General features: G+C 40.0%; 1 protein-coding gene across 1 annotated transcript in view; it reads left to right on the top strand.

Annotated features, from left to right (window-relative positions):
* The window catches only part of LOC132566744 (vitellogenin-1-like), a 67,527-nt gene that overhangs the window by 30,111 nt on the left and 20,699 nt on the right, over positions 1-16,717 (top strand). The window contains exons 20-25 of the mRNA XM_060232082.1: positions 6,575-6,713; positions 7,925-8,135; positions 9,040-9,155; positions 9,878-10,474; positions 12,580-12,960; positions 16,439-16,645. Coding sequence (XP_060088065.1) covers positions 6,575-6,713; positions 7,925-8,135; positions 9,040-9,155; positions 9,878-10,474; positions 12,580-12,960; positions 16,439-16,645 — 1,651 coding nt within the window. The remainder of the gene's footprint in view (positions 1-6,574; positions 6,714-7,924; positions 8,136-9,039; positions 9,156-9,877; positions 10,475-12,579; positions 12,961-16,438; positions 16,646-16,717) is intronic.

The following is a 16,717-nucleotide window of genomic DNA, read 5'->3' as shown; positions in this document are numbered from 1 at the left end:
CCCTACAGTTCTAATTCGGGATATTTAAATTTTGGCTCCTATTGTAGTAATATTTGGTGCAACAACAGATGGACAATTAAAATTGTATTTTTCTTCATAATATTATGAGAAAGAATAAGCATACTTTTTGAGAAACCATCATCTAGAGCTTAAAGCAGAACTGTAGAAAACTGCCAGTAAAGGCACTATCCAAAATTTATCATGTATCTGCAGTGACAAACCATTGAAAAATATACCTTAAGGAGAGCTCTTATTCTAGTTTTTAAAGTATGAAAAAGTCAAATAAACATAACTATAAGTTTACATATGTGTGTGATGCAAATGTGATTAATTATGCAAGGGATTTGTTTTTTGTTTTTTTTAAAGGTAAAAGGCAACAAGAATGTGCTTGCATATAAAGCACAGGAGATACTGAGAGCTATATACATAAGGTGGTCAGCATGGCAGCATTTTTGTACAGCATTTTCATTCTGCCATAAAAAAAAATGTCAGCTGTAAGGGACAGTCAATCAAAACACAGTTTTAGAGAGTATCAGTGTTGGTCTGCAGTAGAACAGTTAGACTTGAGTCCATTAACACTTTGGACACCAACACAATTTTCACAAGATGAGCTTTCAGTTGCTATACTATTCTCACAATCAGTTGTGTGCAATACAACCATCACAGAATCAAACCCTGAAAAGATCATACCCTGAAAATCTTGTCAGTCTTCAAAGCACTATTGAACTTGTACCTTGCTGTCAGGACACAATGGATCAGATCATATGAGTCTCTTCCACAAAATCATAGCCTACATCTTTGGCCACAGTTTATGCAGCTTTTGCTCATAAAGAAGAATTTCATGGTTCTGAAGTTCTTGTTCATCTGGAAAAGCTCTTACCACCACCACTACTGTCCTCTGCAACACACATCTGCTTCATATTATCCAACAATCTGTTGGTCCCTCCCTGTTAACAATTTTGAACACAAACATAAAACTGCCAAATCAAAACTTGCTCCCTCATGGCCATTTGCAATTGGTAGAGCTGTTCTGAATTAATAAGTTAATGAGCTGCAATATCACCAATATACAGATGATACCCACACGCCTGCAACCATAAAATTCCAGTTGGGGGGGCCATGGAAAAAAATTTCGGATGGAGGGCCCCCCCCCAGCAGCCCCCACTCTCTACCTATCTTTTTACCTAATTCTAAGGATGCTATTGATGTTGCAAACAACAAGCGCTTAGAATCGGTCATGGGCTATATGGGGCAGGGGGGTGAATAAGCTGAAACTTAATCCTGACAAGATAGAGGTTCTCTGTGTTATTAGAAAGGCAGACCAGGGACTTCAGATTTCTCTGTAGGTAGGGTTGTACTACTCCTTAAGAGCCAGGTTCAGTTTGAGAGTGCTGATTGACACAGCCATCACCCTAGAAAACAAGGTGACTGCTGTAGCTCAGAGTATGTTTGCACAACTTCAGTCTTCACCTAAGGGTTTTTTTTTTGTAGAAAAAGCCCAGCACAAACTCATTTGCATATTAGGCCACACCCCTTAATGTCACCATTGTTTCACACAAGGATTTTTGTAGAAAGGGTCCTGCAGGGACTCATTTGCATATTAGGCCACAACCTTTGATGCAAAACCAGCTGAAACTGCATTCCTGTGTGTTCCTGCTCAGAAAAAGCCCTGTCTGCACCCATTCCTGGTTCAATCAGATCTAGCCGCAGTGATTCATGCCTTAAATACATCTAGACTGGACTATTGTAATGCACTGTATTCGGAACTACTCTTGAAAAGTGTTCAGAAGCTGAGCCAGTACAGAATGTTGCGGCTAGACTGCTGGTCAGGACCAGGTACTGGGAGCATATAACTCTGATACTACTGCAATTACACTGGTTACAAATTCACTCCCAAGCTCAATTCATGGTATTGGCCTTGTGGGACCTCGCTCAGTTTTGACTTTAAAGCCTGACATGACTTGGGACCAGGGTTTTTCAAGAAGGGTCTTCTCCCATAAGTTCCTGCTCAGGTAGAAATTCTGCTGGCTCCACCTCAAAGAGGCTCATCTGGTGGGCATAAGAGAGAGGGCCTTTTCAGTGGCATCTCCACTGTTATGGAACAGCTTCCACAGGGAGGCTTGCCTGGCCCCCTCACTGCCAAATTCCAGAAGGCAGTTGAAGACAGTTTTATTTAAAACTGCATTTGATTGATATAGATTTATTTATTGGCAGTCCTACTTGGAGGGATGCGGAATAGCCAGATCTCATCAGATTTCAGTAGTAGGGCGGATACATGGATGGGAGACCACCAAAGAAGACTTTGCAGAGAAAGGCATTGACAAAAGACTTCTGCATAGGCAGGCTGTGACTTGACAGTATCTTTCACACAATTGTCACTGGAGTTTTTAAACTGTGCCTTTTAATAGATCTTATAATTGTTTTTATTGTGTTTTTAATGTTTATTTATATTGTAAGCTCCCTTGAGTTCCACAAGAGAAAAAGGAAACTAATAAATGTTTTAAACAAATAAAATTGAAATTTAGTCATACATTTGCTTGTGGGCCAGTCAGTCATGTCACTTGATGATTCTCATCTGATAGCATGACGTACCAGCACTAAAAAACAGTCAGCAGGGCTTTTTTGTAGCAAGAACTCCTTTGCATATTAGGCCACAACCCCCTGATGTAGCCAATCCTTCTGGAGCTTACGGTAGACCCTGTACTAAGAGCCCTGTAAGTCCTTGGAGGATTGGGAACGCCAGGGAAGTGTGACCTAATACGCAAAGGAGTTCCTGCTGCCAAAAAAAGCCCTGACAATCAATAAGTGAACATGCAAACTAATAATAATGTTCATGTTTTTAAACTGTGCTATAGATGTCAGCAGTTGATGTCGCAGTCACTGAATGATGAATGTTATATGTATATGAGAGAAAGCGTCTGATTGTCCCTTTATGTGATATAATCTGTCAATTCTACATCTGACCATTAAGTGACGTATATAGTACAGTGTTCATTATCAAAAGGAAATGGATTGGACTCTGACACTTTTCCAATAGGTTCTGTTCTCTTTCAAAGAGGCATTAACTATCCAGTCAGCACCTCTCCCCAAGGGTCATATAAGGACAAGGATCTGTTGTGTCAGTCTGCATAAGAAACCTTAACTGTAGCATCTCACTCATAGAGCATTTTCCTTGTAGATAAATGAACAACCTCTCTTATTCAGAACATGTCAATTTATCCCTTTTATATTTTCTCCCTCAAAGAGGGATCACAGCACACAAATATTTTCAGTACCTTTGTTACTTGTTTTCTTGTTAAAGCATCAGAACTGGCTCTGGAAGCTTATTTTTATTATGCTATGTGATTCTGTAGACACTGACACATGTCACTTGGGATGCAGCTACATTTGTTGGTTCTCTGTACTCAGTGGGGAAGTATTGATTCTCCACTTTTATTAGGTGGGAAAAGGTGACTGTTGGCTTTGTTAAGAAAGTACTAAAAAATGAAACCTCCCCCCACCCCCGAAAAAAAAAGCATGAAGACACAGGCTGCTATTTGGAAGCCATTTAAATTATTGAATGTGACTAAAATTAAAGCCACTTCCTTTTAGTCTATTCTGCCTAGATGAGGTATCTTAAAATGTAAGTTGATTTGTAATTTCTTTCATCCCCTTAGCTTGTCTAAAAGAATATTTTGGTTCCGGTATTTTTTCCTAAAGGTTCTAACATAGAGCACAGCTGTCATGCCCTTTATGAGGAACAGAGCACTGTTGGAAAAGAAACAAAGCCCATGAGTGATAATGTGTTCTTTATTTATTTTTGACTGAGGTGTACCATATGAAGCACAACTGCATGTTTTCTGCAGTACCTTCACTGCTACAGCCACTGATAGGAGGAAGAGAAAGAAAGATAAAAGGAATGCAGATCTGTCTTTCAGATACAGAGGATTAGGTGCTCTTAGCCTTTGTTATAGTATGTGAAGCACATTAAACTAGACATGGGAACACAGACCACCTCCCGCTTCATAGTTATACAGGTCACCTCAGCCCATCCATGTTTCTGTATTCACTTGCCCAGGGCTTTTTTTTGTAGAAGGAACTCCTTCACCCCTGATGTAGTCCATCCTCCTGGAGCTTTCAGTAGCCCCTGTACTAAGAGCCCTGTTTTAGTATTCAAATGCAATTCTAGTATTCTAGTATTCAAATGCAAGTCTTACTACATTCAGATGGACTAAATCTGGGAGGATTGGCTACATCAGGGATGTGTGGCCTAATATGCAAAGGAGTTTCTGCTACAAAAAAAAGCCCTGCACTTGCCAAGGATTTAGTCCCTCTGAATGTAGTAAGACTTGCATTTGAATACTAGAATTCCCAGCATTAATGCTGAGGAGTAATTTGCCCCAGCCCACTGGAATTCAAAAGGGAGTGCAAAGTCCCATTGGGTGATAAAATGACTGGCAGCCAAGAGGGAAGCATGATTGTTCAGTTTATATTTTAGTCATGACTTCTCTGAGCAGGCTTTTGCTGTTGGGTGCTGCCCATTCACCTTTCATGGGATTAGCTGATGGGGCCAAGCAAGAATTTTAGACATTCCCCCTAAATCACTTTAGGGGGTGCCTTTGTAATGTCAGGATGAAGGTTGGTTAAATAAGCCTAGTCATGTAAACCATAACTAGTTTTGGCAGAACTGGATGGATTGATGATGGTAGGTTGGCCGGCACCTGGAGCTATCCAAAGTATTGAACGGCAGCTCTGGAATAGCATATTGTTGGCTGTGCAATGAAGTGCAGTTAGGAAAGAGTGGTTCATATTATTCATGGGGGAAAGAAAAGTTTACTACTGTGGGAAGAAAAATTATTTTATTCAGTTACATTGTCCAAGTATAACGGAATCATTTTTTCCCTTCCCACCACAATTGTTCTCTTCTCTTTGTTTTTGCTTTTTGCTTCATTTTTGGTGCAGCACTCTCCTCTTGAATTTTGCATGTTTACTGCCACTGTGCAAAATGTGTCTATCGCACAGTGAAATCACTTCACTGACACCGTTTTAGTTTTCCTGTTTTGACTCTATAGCTTCTGTAAACATGTCCCACACAGGCCATAAAAATACCACTGAGTTTGCAAGTCAATGAGCTGAGAAGCTGAAAACCAATTGGTTGGATTAAGAATAGGGATGGACATGAACTGGGGGAAATGGTGGTTCATTTTGTGATTCATTTGATTTTGGACCCAGTTCATGTTTCATTGGTTCATTTGATTCAGGAGGTATAAAACTCACTGAGAGTCTTCAGCAGGCTCTCCTCCACTTGCCCTCCAAGTTTGGCAAAGATTGGATTTGGAATGTCCAAGTTATAGCCCCACCCCCCTCAGCAAGTACCCCAAGGGAAGCTCAGCTTCAGCTCTCATGACAACTTTTCGTGCTGCAGAATGGGAAATCTGGGATTGGATCCCAGAGCTGCCAATCAAGCTATGGACAACTGCTATGGGTGTCTCTAGGGCTTCCAGAAATGCCACCCCAGCATTGCATAGGAAATGATTGAATCAGCATCAGTCTGTCTGGGAAAACGAACTACAAAAATGAACCAAACAACTCACCAAAGTCTGGACCAATTTGGAACAAAATACAAATCAGCCCGATTCATACACAAATAGTGATTTGTGGTATGGTTCATGCCCACCTCTAGTTTAGAAACTTCCTAAGAGCTGCTTTTAACTTCAAATTAAATTAGCATTGGCCATGCCTTTGAAGGCCATTGTAGAGAACAAGCAATGGCTCTGTGGTACAGCACATGCTTTTCATGCAGAAAGCCCTACATTTAATTTCTGGCATCTCCAGTTAAAGGATTCTAGGTAGCAGGTGTCAGAAGACAGCTGTGCTTCTGGATATCTGCTGCTTCTCAGAGTCAACCATTCTGAGCTAACTAGACCACATGTTCCCCAGAGAGTACTGAGGTCGGGAACTCAAAACCTTCTCGCTATCCCTGGGCCAAAAGAAGTCCGCCTTAAATCAACTAGAGACAGGGCCTTTTCTGTTATGGCCCCTACATGGTGGAACCAGCTGCCGGAGGAGGTGAGGGCCCTGCGGGACCTTATTCAGTTCCGCAGGGCCTGTAAGACAACCCTCTTCTGGCTAGCTTACACCTAACTGAGATGGGAAACAAATGTAGTTTACTAGACTCTTGCTATTTATATTGTTATAAGACTTGATGTTTTAAGGTTTTAAACGTTTTGACTATTTTAACTGTTTATATATGTAAATGTTAATTTAAATTTTGTTTTATTGTCTGTTGTGAGCCGCCCTGAGCCACTTTTGTGGGAAATCATACAAGTCATAAAATAAATAAATAAATAGACCAGTGCTCTAATTTGCTACAAGGTAATTTTTGTTCAATAGCATAAAATGTATTTGAGCTTAAGTCCAAATATGTCACTCAAAATACTGCACTGTCCTGATTTGATTTTGTTTTTTAAAAATTGCTGCTATAGCTGCATGTGTAATTTTGGGGTTAATTTCTAAGCAATGGTGTTTGTTCTCAAGATTATTTTAACATTTTTTGTGACTGTAACACAATATTCTCCTTCTGTTTATCTTCCAGAGCTAGCACATATGCTGTTTTTGGTTATGGCGAAGAGGCATCTGCTACAAAATCAACTCCTATTCTTCCCCCTCAGGAAATGCCAAACATAATGGACTGGAACTTTCAAACAGGTTCTGTACTGGATGATAAACTAAAGGTAATCCATGTTGGATTTTATATTATTTCATTTTGTTTTTAAATGGTATCATGTTACTTTTACATAGAAAAAAACACAGTATTATTTCTTTAAACATGTTTTTTAAAAAGTAAAATGGTAAAACTTACCTTGCATAACAAGCAACTGTATTTTAGACTTCATATATAATTGGTAAGCCACGCATAAAAGCACTATCATTGCTATGCAAGTTAACAAATTAATTCTAGTCAACTTCCCAAAATGGGTACAGATTTGGTAGTAATGTTGAATTATGCTGCTTGGAAAATTGAGGTGTAGCATATGGATAGCTTATATCTTGTTGGTTCCAGAAGACACATAATTTTGATTTTTAATGGTGAGTAAAATGAGTAGCCTTGGTCTAGCTGGAATTAGTTGTGACTATTGCAGTAAACACTATTACACAAATGTCAGCATTCTCTGTAGCCCTTGTTACAGTGAATGCATATACAATCCTTGTATAGCGTATATTTGATTTTTCTTTATGTGTGCATTGAGTAATTCTCATGTCAGTCAATACAGCTGAATGAAACCTCACATTTATTCAGGTGCTGATTCCCAGTTTCATTTGTAAAGTGAACACACATTAACTCTTTCTTACAAACAGATGTTTGCACTTACATAGTTGTTCACTGTAACATCTAAACAGGACTTCTAAAACTATGAAATCTGATTCAAATCCAGGGTGGGGATCTAACTCAGACCGATTTCACACTCAGCTTACCCTGTGGTCATGTTCCTCTTCTCTGCGCAGCATCCGTCAGATTTCCCAATATCTGCGCCGGAGTTACAGGAAGTGCCACGGCTTTCACGCAGCGAACAGGAACTGGCTTTTAGCAGTTTCTGTTTGCTGCACGAAAGCTGCGACTCTTCCTGTAACTCCCGTGCAGATAGTGGGAAATCCGACGGACGCTGCACAGAGAAGAGGAACATGACCGCAGGGTAAGCTGAGTGCGAAATCAGTCTCAGAAAAAAAAAAGCTTCATGCAATAAGTGTACCAGTGTATGGATGTGATTTTGAGAATCCAATGGGTGGTGTTCTTCTTATAGACTAGGAGGCTCTCTCCCCCACCCCAAACTAATCTTCATTCTGTTTTATGATAACTGTCTTTGAATAGCTATGGGTCCAGGTGAATTAGTGCAAGTAGTAGGTTGCAGCCTCTAATATTGTAATGCATTCATTGTCTATCCAGGAAAGACGATATTCAAAAACCAGGTCAGCAGGAAGCACCAATTTGGTAGAACGGTGTGGCCATCGCTCAGTTCCACTTCTTGGGTACCTTAATGCAAGTACATTTGGATTTGAGACTTGCCTTAAATATTCAGCTGTACGTGCTGGACCTAGCAATGTCATACTCAATCGCTTCATAGGTGACCATAATATTACATGCACCATGTATCCAGGTAAGGTAGCACTTAATCAAACTTTAAAATGTTCAGAAAATAATTCCAACCATGCTTTGACTTGTAAGTGTGTAGCAGTAGTGATGATATCACTATTCTTTTCTTGCTGACTGCAAGCTAAACAAGAGTTTAAGCACTTTTCAACTGTCAAATAACTCTGCTTAGAGTTACTTTCATCTTGGACAGCTGAAACAGTTACAGAAAAGAAAGATTTTACTTTTTGATAGAGGTTAAGAGTTGAAATTGGTATTCGTCACTTGATTATGATAGAACAGATTTAGAGAAAGATACAACTGTTATTTTTTTTTATAAATATGCACTTCTGTAACAAACAAATCCGATTTCTCTGAATGGAAGTCTCAGAAGAAGACTAGGTGAGATTTCTTGGTGGGTAACAAGCTTTTTGATAATCCCTAAAATTAGTGAGAGAAAAAGCTGAAATCTGTTCTGCTTTTAAAACTATTATGATAATGTGATTAAGCAAAGCTAAGGCACTTTGATAATTTTAACATTTATCTTCACAGTAATTGTAGGGTTAACTTTTTCATACTTGCTCAATAAGAAGAAGAATTTCTTATCTCAATAAGAGATTAATGTTTGTACAGGTGTTGGTTTGCTAGTTATATTTCAAAGAATTTAACTCACCCCTTTACTATTTCGTATTATCAGAATTAAAGGTGATTAATTACCCTTGAATAGACTTTTGAAATACCACAATGCAAAGAAATGACAAATGACAATTTACTTGTTTATATGATAACTCTTCAGAAATATTATTTGAAGAACAATTATATTATATCGTTGTTCATTGAGTCACCAGTGGCCACATTTGAGAAACCCTAAATGATCATGTATATTATCAGGATAACCTGTAGGATTGTTTCTAAAAAGCTTATACTTTCAGTTCAATCAGAGCCACCAATTAAGTTGATACAAGTTGCAGTTCAGCTAAGTGATGCACACAGACTTGGAGAGCCAAAAACAGATGGTCGAACTGAGAAGACAAATAAGAGAATTCAGGTATGTCCAAGGTGTCCATCTTGACAATATGATGTAACACATTCTATAGCCATTGTCTAAATAATTTATGTTGTAAAAGTATTTTACAACAGTGTATGTTACCGCAAGACTTTAGACAGCAAATAAACTAAAACACAGTTAACTGAACACAATCATGATTTATGCCTTAGATGGCACTTTTTCTAGTATAGTATCCAGCCAGATTACCTATGAACACATAAAGGATATATGCATCATATTGTTGGATTCTGCAGAGCTTTTTTAAATAATGGTGGTGCTCAGGGCTTTTTTTCCAGAAGGAACTCAAGACTGAGATTCCAAATCTGGTTTTCCAAAGCAAGTGTTCTAGTTCATAGAATGGGCTCACAGTCTTGCATGAATTAATAGTTCTGGTATTTCATAGTAATTTCATGGCTCACACAAGTAGAGTGCTCACAAAACCAATGATTTATTGGCAATGAATTCTTAGTAAGAACATATTGAGCTTTCATCTTGAATGTTTTGGACAAGTATTGCCGGGCTCTTGGTCTTTCCAGTTGCTGCAGACATGATGGGAACTTGTTCTCCTTTAGGGAAGGCACATTACTAATTCTACATGCAAATTTACTATAGCATCAATATGATGTATACAAAAATTTTATTATACAAAATTTCACATTGAATTCCGGAGATTTTAACAAGATACTGTGTTCTCTGGTTCTATCCCTTACTGGAACTTCAAGACTATGTACAGCAGCAGTGAAAGTACATCAAGTGTTTCCAGTAGAAGCAGTGGTGAAGATGCGGACAATGAAGAAAGACGTCTGGATGGTTTCAGCAGTCATGAAGCTCAAAGTGGACAGCATAGCAAGAACCGTTTAAAGAGTCCTAAGAAACCTCAAAGTAGCAGCAACAGTAGAAGTAATAGTGAGGGCAGTAGTAGAACTAGCAGTGAAAGCAGCCAAAGGACCAGTGATAGTAGCAGTAGCAGTAAGAACACTGGACACAGTGGTAGTAGTAGTAGTAGTAGTAGTAGTAGTAGTAGTAGTAGTAGTAGAACCAGCAGCAGTGAGAGCAATAACAGAAACAGCAGTGAGAATGAGCAACAGCAAAGAAGGCAAGATAACAGGAAACGTGGTAGAAGATCATTATCTGATCGTTCAGATCACAGTGAAGTTGAAAGAGGACACAGCAAGACACCTGGAAAACAGCAAATCAACAGCAGAACAAGTGACAATAACAGTGGAAGTGCCTGGTTAAATCAGAAAGAAAAAAGAAAAGAAAACACAGTTGGCAAATTGTCTCAAAAATACAGAGCTCGAGGCAACAAAAATGAAGGGGTGAGTCTTTTCAATTAAATCATTGAGTCATTTCAATTAAATCATTGTTGATGGAATGCAATTAATATCTATATTTCTTAGAAACCCTTGCAACCAGCAGGTAGGTTTGAATATTAATATTATACCTAACTGGACTTTTTTTGCTGGACGAAGACAAAACTCAGTATCTCATACATTCATGCCCCCTGTCAAATCAATACAAATGGCCAAAAAATGCCAAGTGCTTTGTAATTACCAGGTGGCAGCTTTCTACAGCAGTTTGAAAAGAAAACCCTTGTGGAACTCTAGGATTACATCATGTCATAGCAAATGTATGAATCTGATCTAACCAGAGCAGATTCATCTGTTAAGATCCACTAGAAAAAGCCTTGTTGAGCTCTCTCACAAAAGAGATAGTGAGAAAGGCGGGTTATGCTGTGGTGCCTTAACTGTAGTTAATGTATGTTATGCAAAATATATGCAAAAATGTGAGGAAGGGGATTGGAAGGGAGGTCCAGGTATATTGAACCAGAAAAATATTGATATTGCCAAGGGGTTGGGGAGGACTCTGAACTTTTTGAGCCCATTATTTCCTATGAGGGAACTTTCCAAGTAGCTGGGGGGTTATTTTAAAGGTGCAGGCACCAAAACTGCAGCAGAGCAGTTCATTAAATAACCCCCTAGTTTCAAGTTGATTGGACAAAGAGATCCAATTTTATGGGCACCTAAACAGGGTGATCCCAGCACTCTGGATTGTTTCCTATGTGGGGGGAAAGAAGTGGTGGGAGGAGAACACTGCTAACTGCTTTCAGGGCAGAAAGCCATGCCTGCAAGCAACAATCACTCAAGTCCAGATTGCCCGCCCCCCTTGGAAGAAACACTTTATTGGTTATTTACACATTTGTGGCAAGGGCAAACCCAAGTATGGAAACAACAGGCTAAGGCCAGGGGTTCCCCGGACCACCTCCTTGCCATATACTGGATGACCCTCCTTGTCTTGGCTGTGAGTCATCCCTCTGGCTCACAGCCAGCCAGCATGGCAAATGTGGTGCCACCCTGGAGCTCTTTCCTCCCAAGCTGCAAAACTTGGAGTGGAGAAGCCTAGCCAGGGCGTCACCAAAGGCAGTCTTCATTCCCTGCTCTGGGCCATGAAACCTAAAGACTGGGCCTGACAGACCCTTTGACCCCCAACAGTTAGAGTGCCATATAATGCTCAATGGATCCACTTTCCCTTATTCCACACTAACCTTGCTAAGTGACCGATCCTATTTAATGGACCCAATCCATCCAATTTCCCATAGGCCACTGACAGCAGCGCAAGGCAGGCAAAAACGCCCTTCTTTTACATGCCAATCAAAGGAAGGGTGAAAAATTCCTACCCTGCCCATAACAGATGACCAGCCAAAACCTGCACTGCATACAGTGGATCGAGCAGATGGTGAAAGAAGAAGTGTGGGGCAGAGCCGGCCTTAAGTGCCTGCCAGCTCCACCATGCCATAATGCTGCGTGTCCCTGTGTTGCTACCTCCTCCTCCATCTGAGGGAGCCAAAGTGGCCCCTCCCACAGCCACAGTTGACTCTGCAGCTGGAAAGGAGCCATAGAATCTCTGCAGTAGAAACAGGAAATGGACTCCAGAACACCACCACTTCACGAATTAGGAGGCTGTGGTTAACATCTTTCTAAACCATTTGAGTGCTGCAAAAATAGTTAATCAGGTGGATCAACAGTATAATCTTATGCAGTGTTACATCATTTTGGACACCTTTTTCATCCAGCATCAATAGATCAGCAAGGTACAAATATTGATATGCATCAATAGATCAGCATGGTACAAATAAATACTTACACTGAATCCAAATATATTACTGCACATGTACACAGTGCACATTAGTCTACAACAACAAGAGTAGAAGCAGAAATCTGAAACTATTGTCAAAGAAACAATTAGAAGGCAATGGCCAAGGCATAAACTTGGTATCTGCAACCTGGTATTTCAAATGTACATAGAAAACGAATAGTTTAGGATGGAGTTAGAAAACTATTCAATTGGCTCTTCTATTTTATCAGTGTCTGTTTCAAATGTGTTCTCTCCCTTACCTCCCACTTCTTTAACTTTTGAATTTTAGGATGCAACTCAGGAAGAAACAAGCAGATCATCATCTTCCTCTGAATCAAGCTCCTCCAATAAGGATGATAGAGACAGCAGCAGTGAAAGCAGTAGAAGCAGCAGTAAGAGCAGCAGGAGCAAAAGAGAAAGCAGCAGAAGCAGCAGTGAAAGCAGCTGCAGCAGCAGTGAAAATGGCTGCAGGAGCAATGGTGAAAGCAGCAGGAGCAGCAGTGAAAGCAGCTGCAGCAGCAGTGAAAATGGCTGCAGGAGAAGCAGAGGAAGCAGCAGGAGCAGCAGTGAAAGTAGCAGCAAGAGCAACAGTGAAAGTGGCTGCAGCAGCAGTGAAAGTGGCTGTAGGAGCAGCAGCAGCAGCAGCAGTGATTCCACCTCTTCACAGGAGGTAATATTTTAATATAGTTATTTTAAAGGAAAATGGAATCCGGTGATTATTTATTTATTGATTTGATTTGATTTATATCCTGCCTTCCCCGCCGAAGCAGGCTCAGGGTGGCTCACAACATGAAATCCCACAAACAATTAAATTAATAAGTATTAAAATTACACATTCAGTAATAAAATAGATACACAATGATTAAAACCATTCTTAGATTAAAACAGTTAAAGCAGAAAAACAGAATATTGAGTTGGTGCTATTCTGGTGGTGACAGCCTTCTTCTACTTCTCTTAAATACCGGTGCCGAGTCAACTGAATGCCAGTTGGAAGAGGACAGTCTTGCAGGCCTTGCGGAAGTACTTGTTGACAAGTATAGTTCCTTAGGGCGCTCTAGTCCTTTAACCCCTACTCCTTATCCTGTCATTAATTTCTAAGGATAAGCTGAAATGTAATTTTTCTGTGATTTTTCCATTTTTACTTTCATATCTTCATTTTTAGTTATATCTTCAGAAACAAAACGGCATGGATCCCTTGTCCTCTAACCACCTTTGGTTTGCATTCGGAAGCCATGCCACATGATGACAATTGATTCTTGACTATGTGCTTCATTTGATCCATTTTAAAAAGGTCTTTAAAATGATCAATTCTATCAGATACCCAAGAGTCAATTGAAATCTTGCTGCATGTTTTCCAAGTATAAATGGAAGATGGTTGGAATGAGTCCAGTTTAAACTAGGGGAGGGGAGGGCAACATTAGCTTGTTGTTGCTGATGGATAGCCCATTATACCCTGTTTCGCTCTTTGAGAAGTGGCTGTGTGAATACTGTTTGTCAAATGTATAGCAAGCTTCCTCCAATTGGGAGAGTGGACTCTGGCAGCCAGGTAAACTTTTCTACTTTCAGATACAACCTGTGAGCATCTAGGAGAATGTAGCTGCAGTGTGACCCCAGTCCACATGTCATTAGATCTGTATATGCTTGCACAAATGTAATTTTCACTTGGATCCACCAAAAGATTTCCATAAGCCTAAGGGATTTTCATCACAGGAACATCTCCTTCCTCTAGCTACAGTCCAAAATGCCCCACCAAATGTTCCTAGGCAGCAGGGGACACCCCAGGAACAGCATGAGGGAGTTGAAGATCTAAGAAAATTGTCTCCATTCTATTGATAGAAATCTTAAAGTGGATCCAAGCTGCTATGTCCAATTGTCTTAAAGCTGTTGTATTTTGCATTTATTTATTTTATTTGCTTATTTGCATTATTTATAGTTTGCCTTTCTCCATACCATACCAAACCTTTAATGGCATAACAGTTGCAAATAAAAATACACAATGTAAAAATTTAAACATTGGAGAAACATTGGAGCTTACAGATGCATTCATACATAGCCAATTTAAGGATGTCAGCCAAAAATTTTGCCACAGCCTCACTAACCTCCCCCTCAGTATCGTTCAATAAATAATAACAGGGTGGCAGAATAGACAAATCTGGGGAGAAAGAAAGCTTGCAAAATAAGTCTTTTTGGAGATTAAGATAAAAGGAACAATCAAGCAATATATGCTAAATTGAGTCAGGAATATTCGCTCCACAGGAACAGAGTCTGTCGCCAAAGGTACTCGATGATATCTCCCTTGTAAAACTTTGGAGGGAAACGCATTTAGTCTAGCCAACATAAATGCGCTGCGATGACTTGGAATGGTTAAGTCTGATAGATAATGGGGCATTTTGCTGCAGAAAGCATAAAGACCTAAGGAAGCTGGGGAGCAAATATAAGGGTCTGTTGGCTGTAGTTTCATTTCCTCCAACTCCCACAGTCTCAATTTAATACATCTTAAGATATATGACTCATCAGAAGTAAAAATATCATCAACCTCTATCCCCAATTGGTTAAGTTTGGACATAAGCACTGCTGTCCAGGATGAAATATATGGGTCTCTTTTCATACAATCAAGAAGGCTGTTAGAATCTGTTCTAAAGTGAATTTTGAGCTAGAATTTAAACACTGCAATCCAGGCTTTTGTCTCCACCAAAGTGTGTCTGCCTTTCTCAATGAAGCTTTCACAGTTCAGCCAAACATAATCAATAGGCTGGGACATCCAATAAACAAAGCAATAAGGTTTGGATTGTAGAGGAGCTGAAACAATGCTTAAGCATTAACATACCACATTAAATGATGCTGAAACTACATAGTAGGATCATCTTTACAGCAACACACAGTATGTACTGTACCCTGTCCACAGTCCTTATCTCTACAAAAGCATGTTTCTGAAACATTTCATTGTAGTGCAACCTTATTACCTGTGTAAAAAAGTTCTCCCAAACGATTCAGGTTTGCACAGTTTGAGGAAAGCCAGGAGGATGGGAGCCTCCCTGAACTCAGCAGACAGGCCATTGCATAATGTGGGGACCACAACAGAGAATTACGGGCAGTTGTTGATTTTGCCAGTTTGCATGGTGGTCCTTGCAGAAAACCCTGCTTTGAGGAGTGAAGCTGTCATGGCAGAGCATAGAGGTAGAGGGGGTGCCACAGATAACAAGGGACCAAGGCCATGAAGAGCTTTGTATGTGATAATCAAAACCTTGAATTTGGTCTATGCTATGCTAAGTATGCAGACATTTTATTAACATGTTTTATAAACAAAACTAGGACTGAAATTATAAAGGAGGATTCTTTTTTGTTGTTGCAGCAGGGCACTTGTGCCAGTAAATGCTGAGGGAACCCTCCCATCTGCCTTTCTTAAACACAGGAGTCCCAAGAACAACCAAGGATTTCTTCCTAGAGTTCAAGCCACTTGTTCCAGTAATAATTTGTCACTCTTAATTGTGTGAGCAGATGCCAGTTTGGCAAGATGCCTAGAAAGTGCTTTGAAGCAGTCCTGGACATCCACATATCACTAGATGTTATAGTCTTGTTGCACTAATAGAAGAAGAGAAGAGATTGGCTTTATACCCCGCCCTTCGCTTGGAGTCTCAGAGTGGCTTACCATCTCCTTTTTCTTCCCTTCCCCACAATAAACACCCTGTGAGGTAGATGGGGCTGAAAGAGCTCTCCAAGAACTGCTCTAGAGCAGAACAGCTCTGAGAAAACTGTGACTGACACAAGGTCACTCAACAGGTGCATATGGAGGAGTGGGAATCAAACCCAGTTCTCTCAGATAAGAGTCCATTCATATAACCACTGCACCAAACTGTCATATAGCAATAATATGCAACTGGATAGGCTTGTTCACACAGAAAAAATCTAGTTGTGAATGATCGCAGTAGTACAATAAGAATGTACTAATCCAATGCAACAAGAATACAATACCCAGTGATATGTGGATACAGCCCTGGGAAAGTAAAGAGGAATTAGGAACAACTTCTTTAAAGCTCTGCCTCGATAAGTATATTTTTACACTGTTCCCTATGAGACACTCCCTGCATTAAGGCAACTGATCACAATATGCCTTACAAGTGTGCTTTCTTTGTTTATTTCTTTTTCAGGCTGATTTCCTGGGAGACAGAGTCTCACCTAGCCTCACTTTTGTGGCTCAGGCAATTAGGAGTAACAACAAAAAACAGGGCTACCAAGCAAAACTATATCTCAAGGAGCAACCCAGCAAGCTTGATATGCAACTAGTTATGGAAGATCTTAATGATGATAAGCAGGGCGTATGTCTGTTCGTTGATATATGGCCTCACACAGCGAAGGTAAAGCAATATGGAATTTACTATGGAGTCCATCCCATAAAAATATAAAATATGGCATATAAGCTTCGTAAT

The sequence above is a fragment of the Heteronotia binoei genome, chromosome 2 (assembly GCF_032191835.1).
Source record: "Heteronotia binoei isolate CCM8104 ecotype False Entrance Well chromosome 2, APGP_CSIRO_Hbin_v1, whole genome shotgun sequence".
NCBI lineage: Eukaryota > Metazoa > Chordata > Lepidosauria > Squamata > Gekkonidae > Heteronotia > Heteronotia binoei.
The sequence above is the reverse complement of the archived record's forward strand: the minus strand, read 5'-3'. Positions and strand labels throughout refer to the sequence as shown.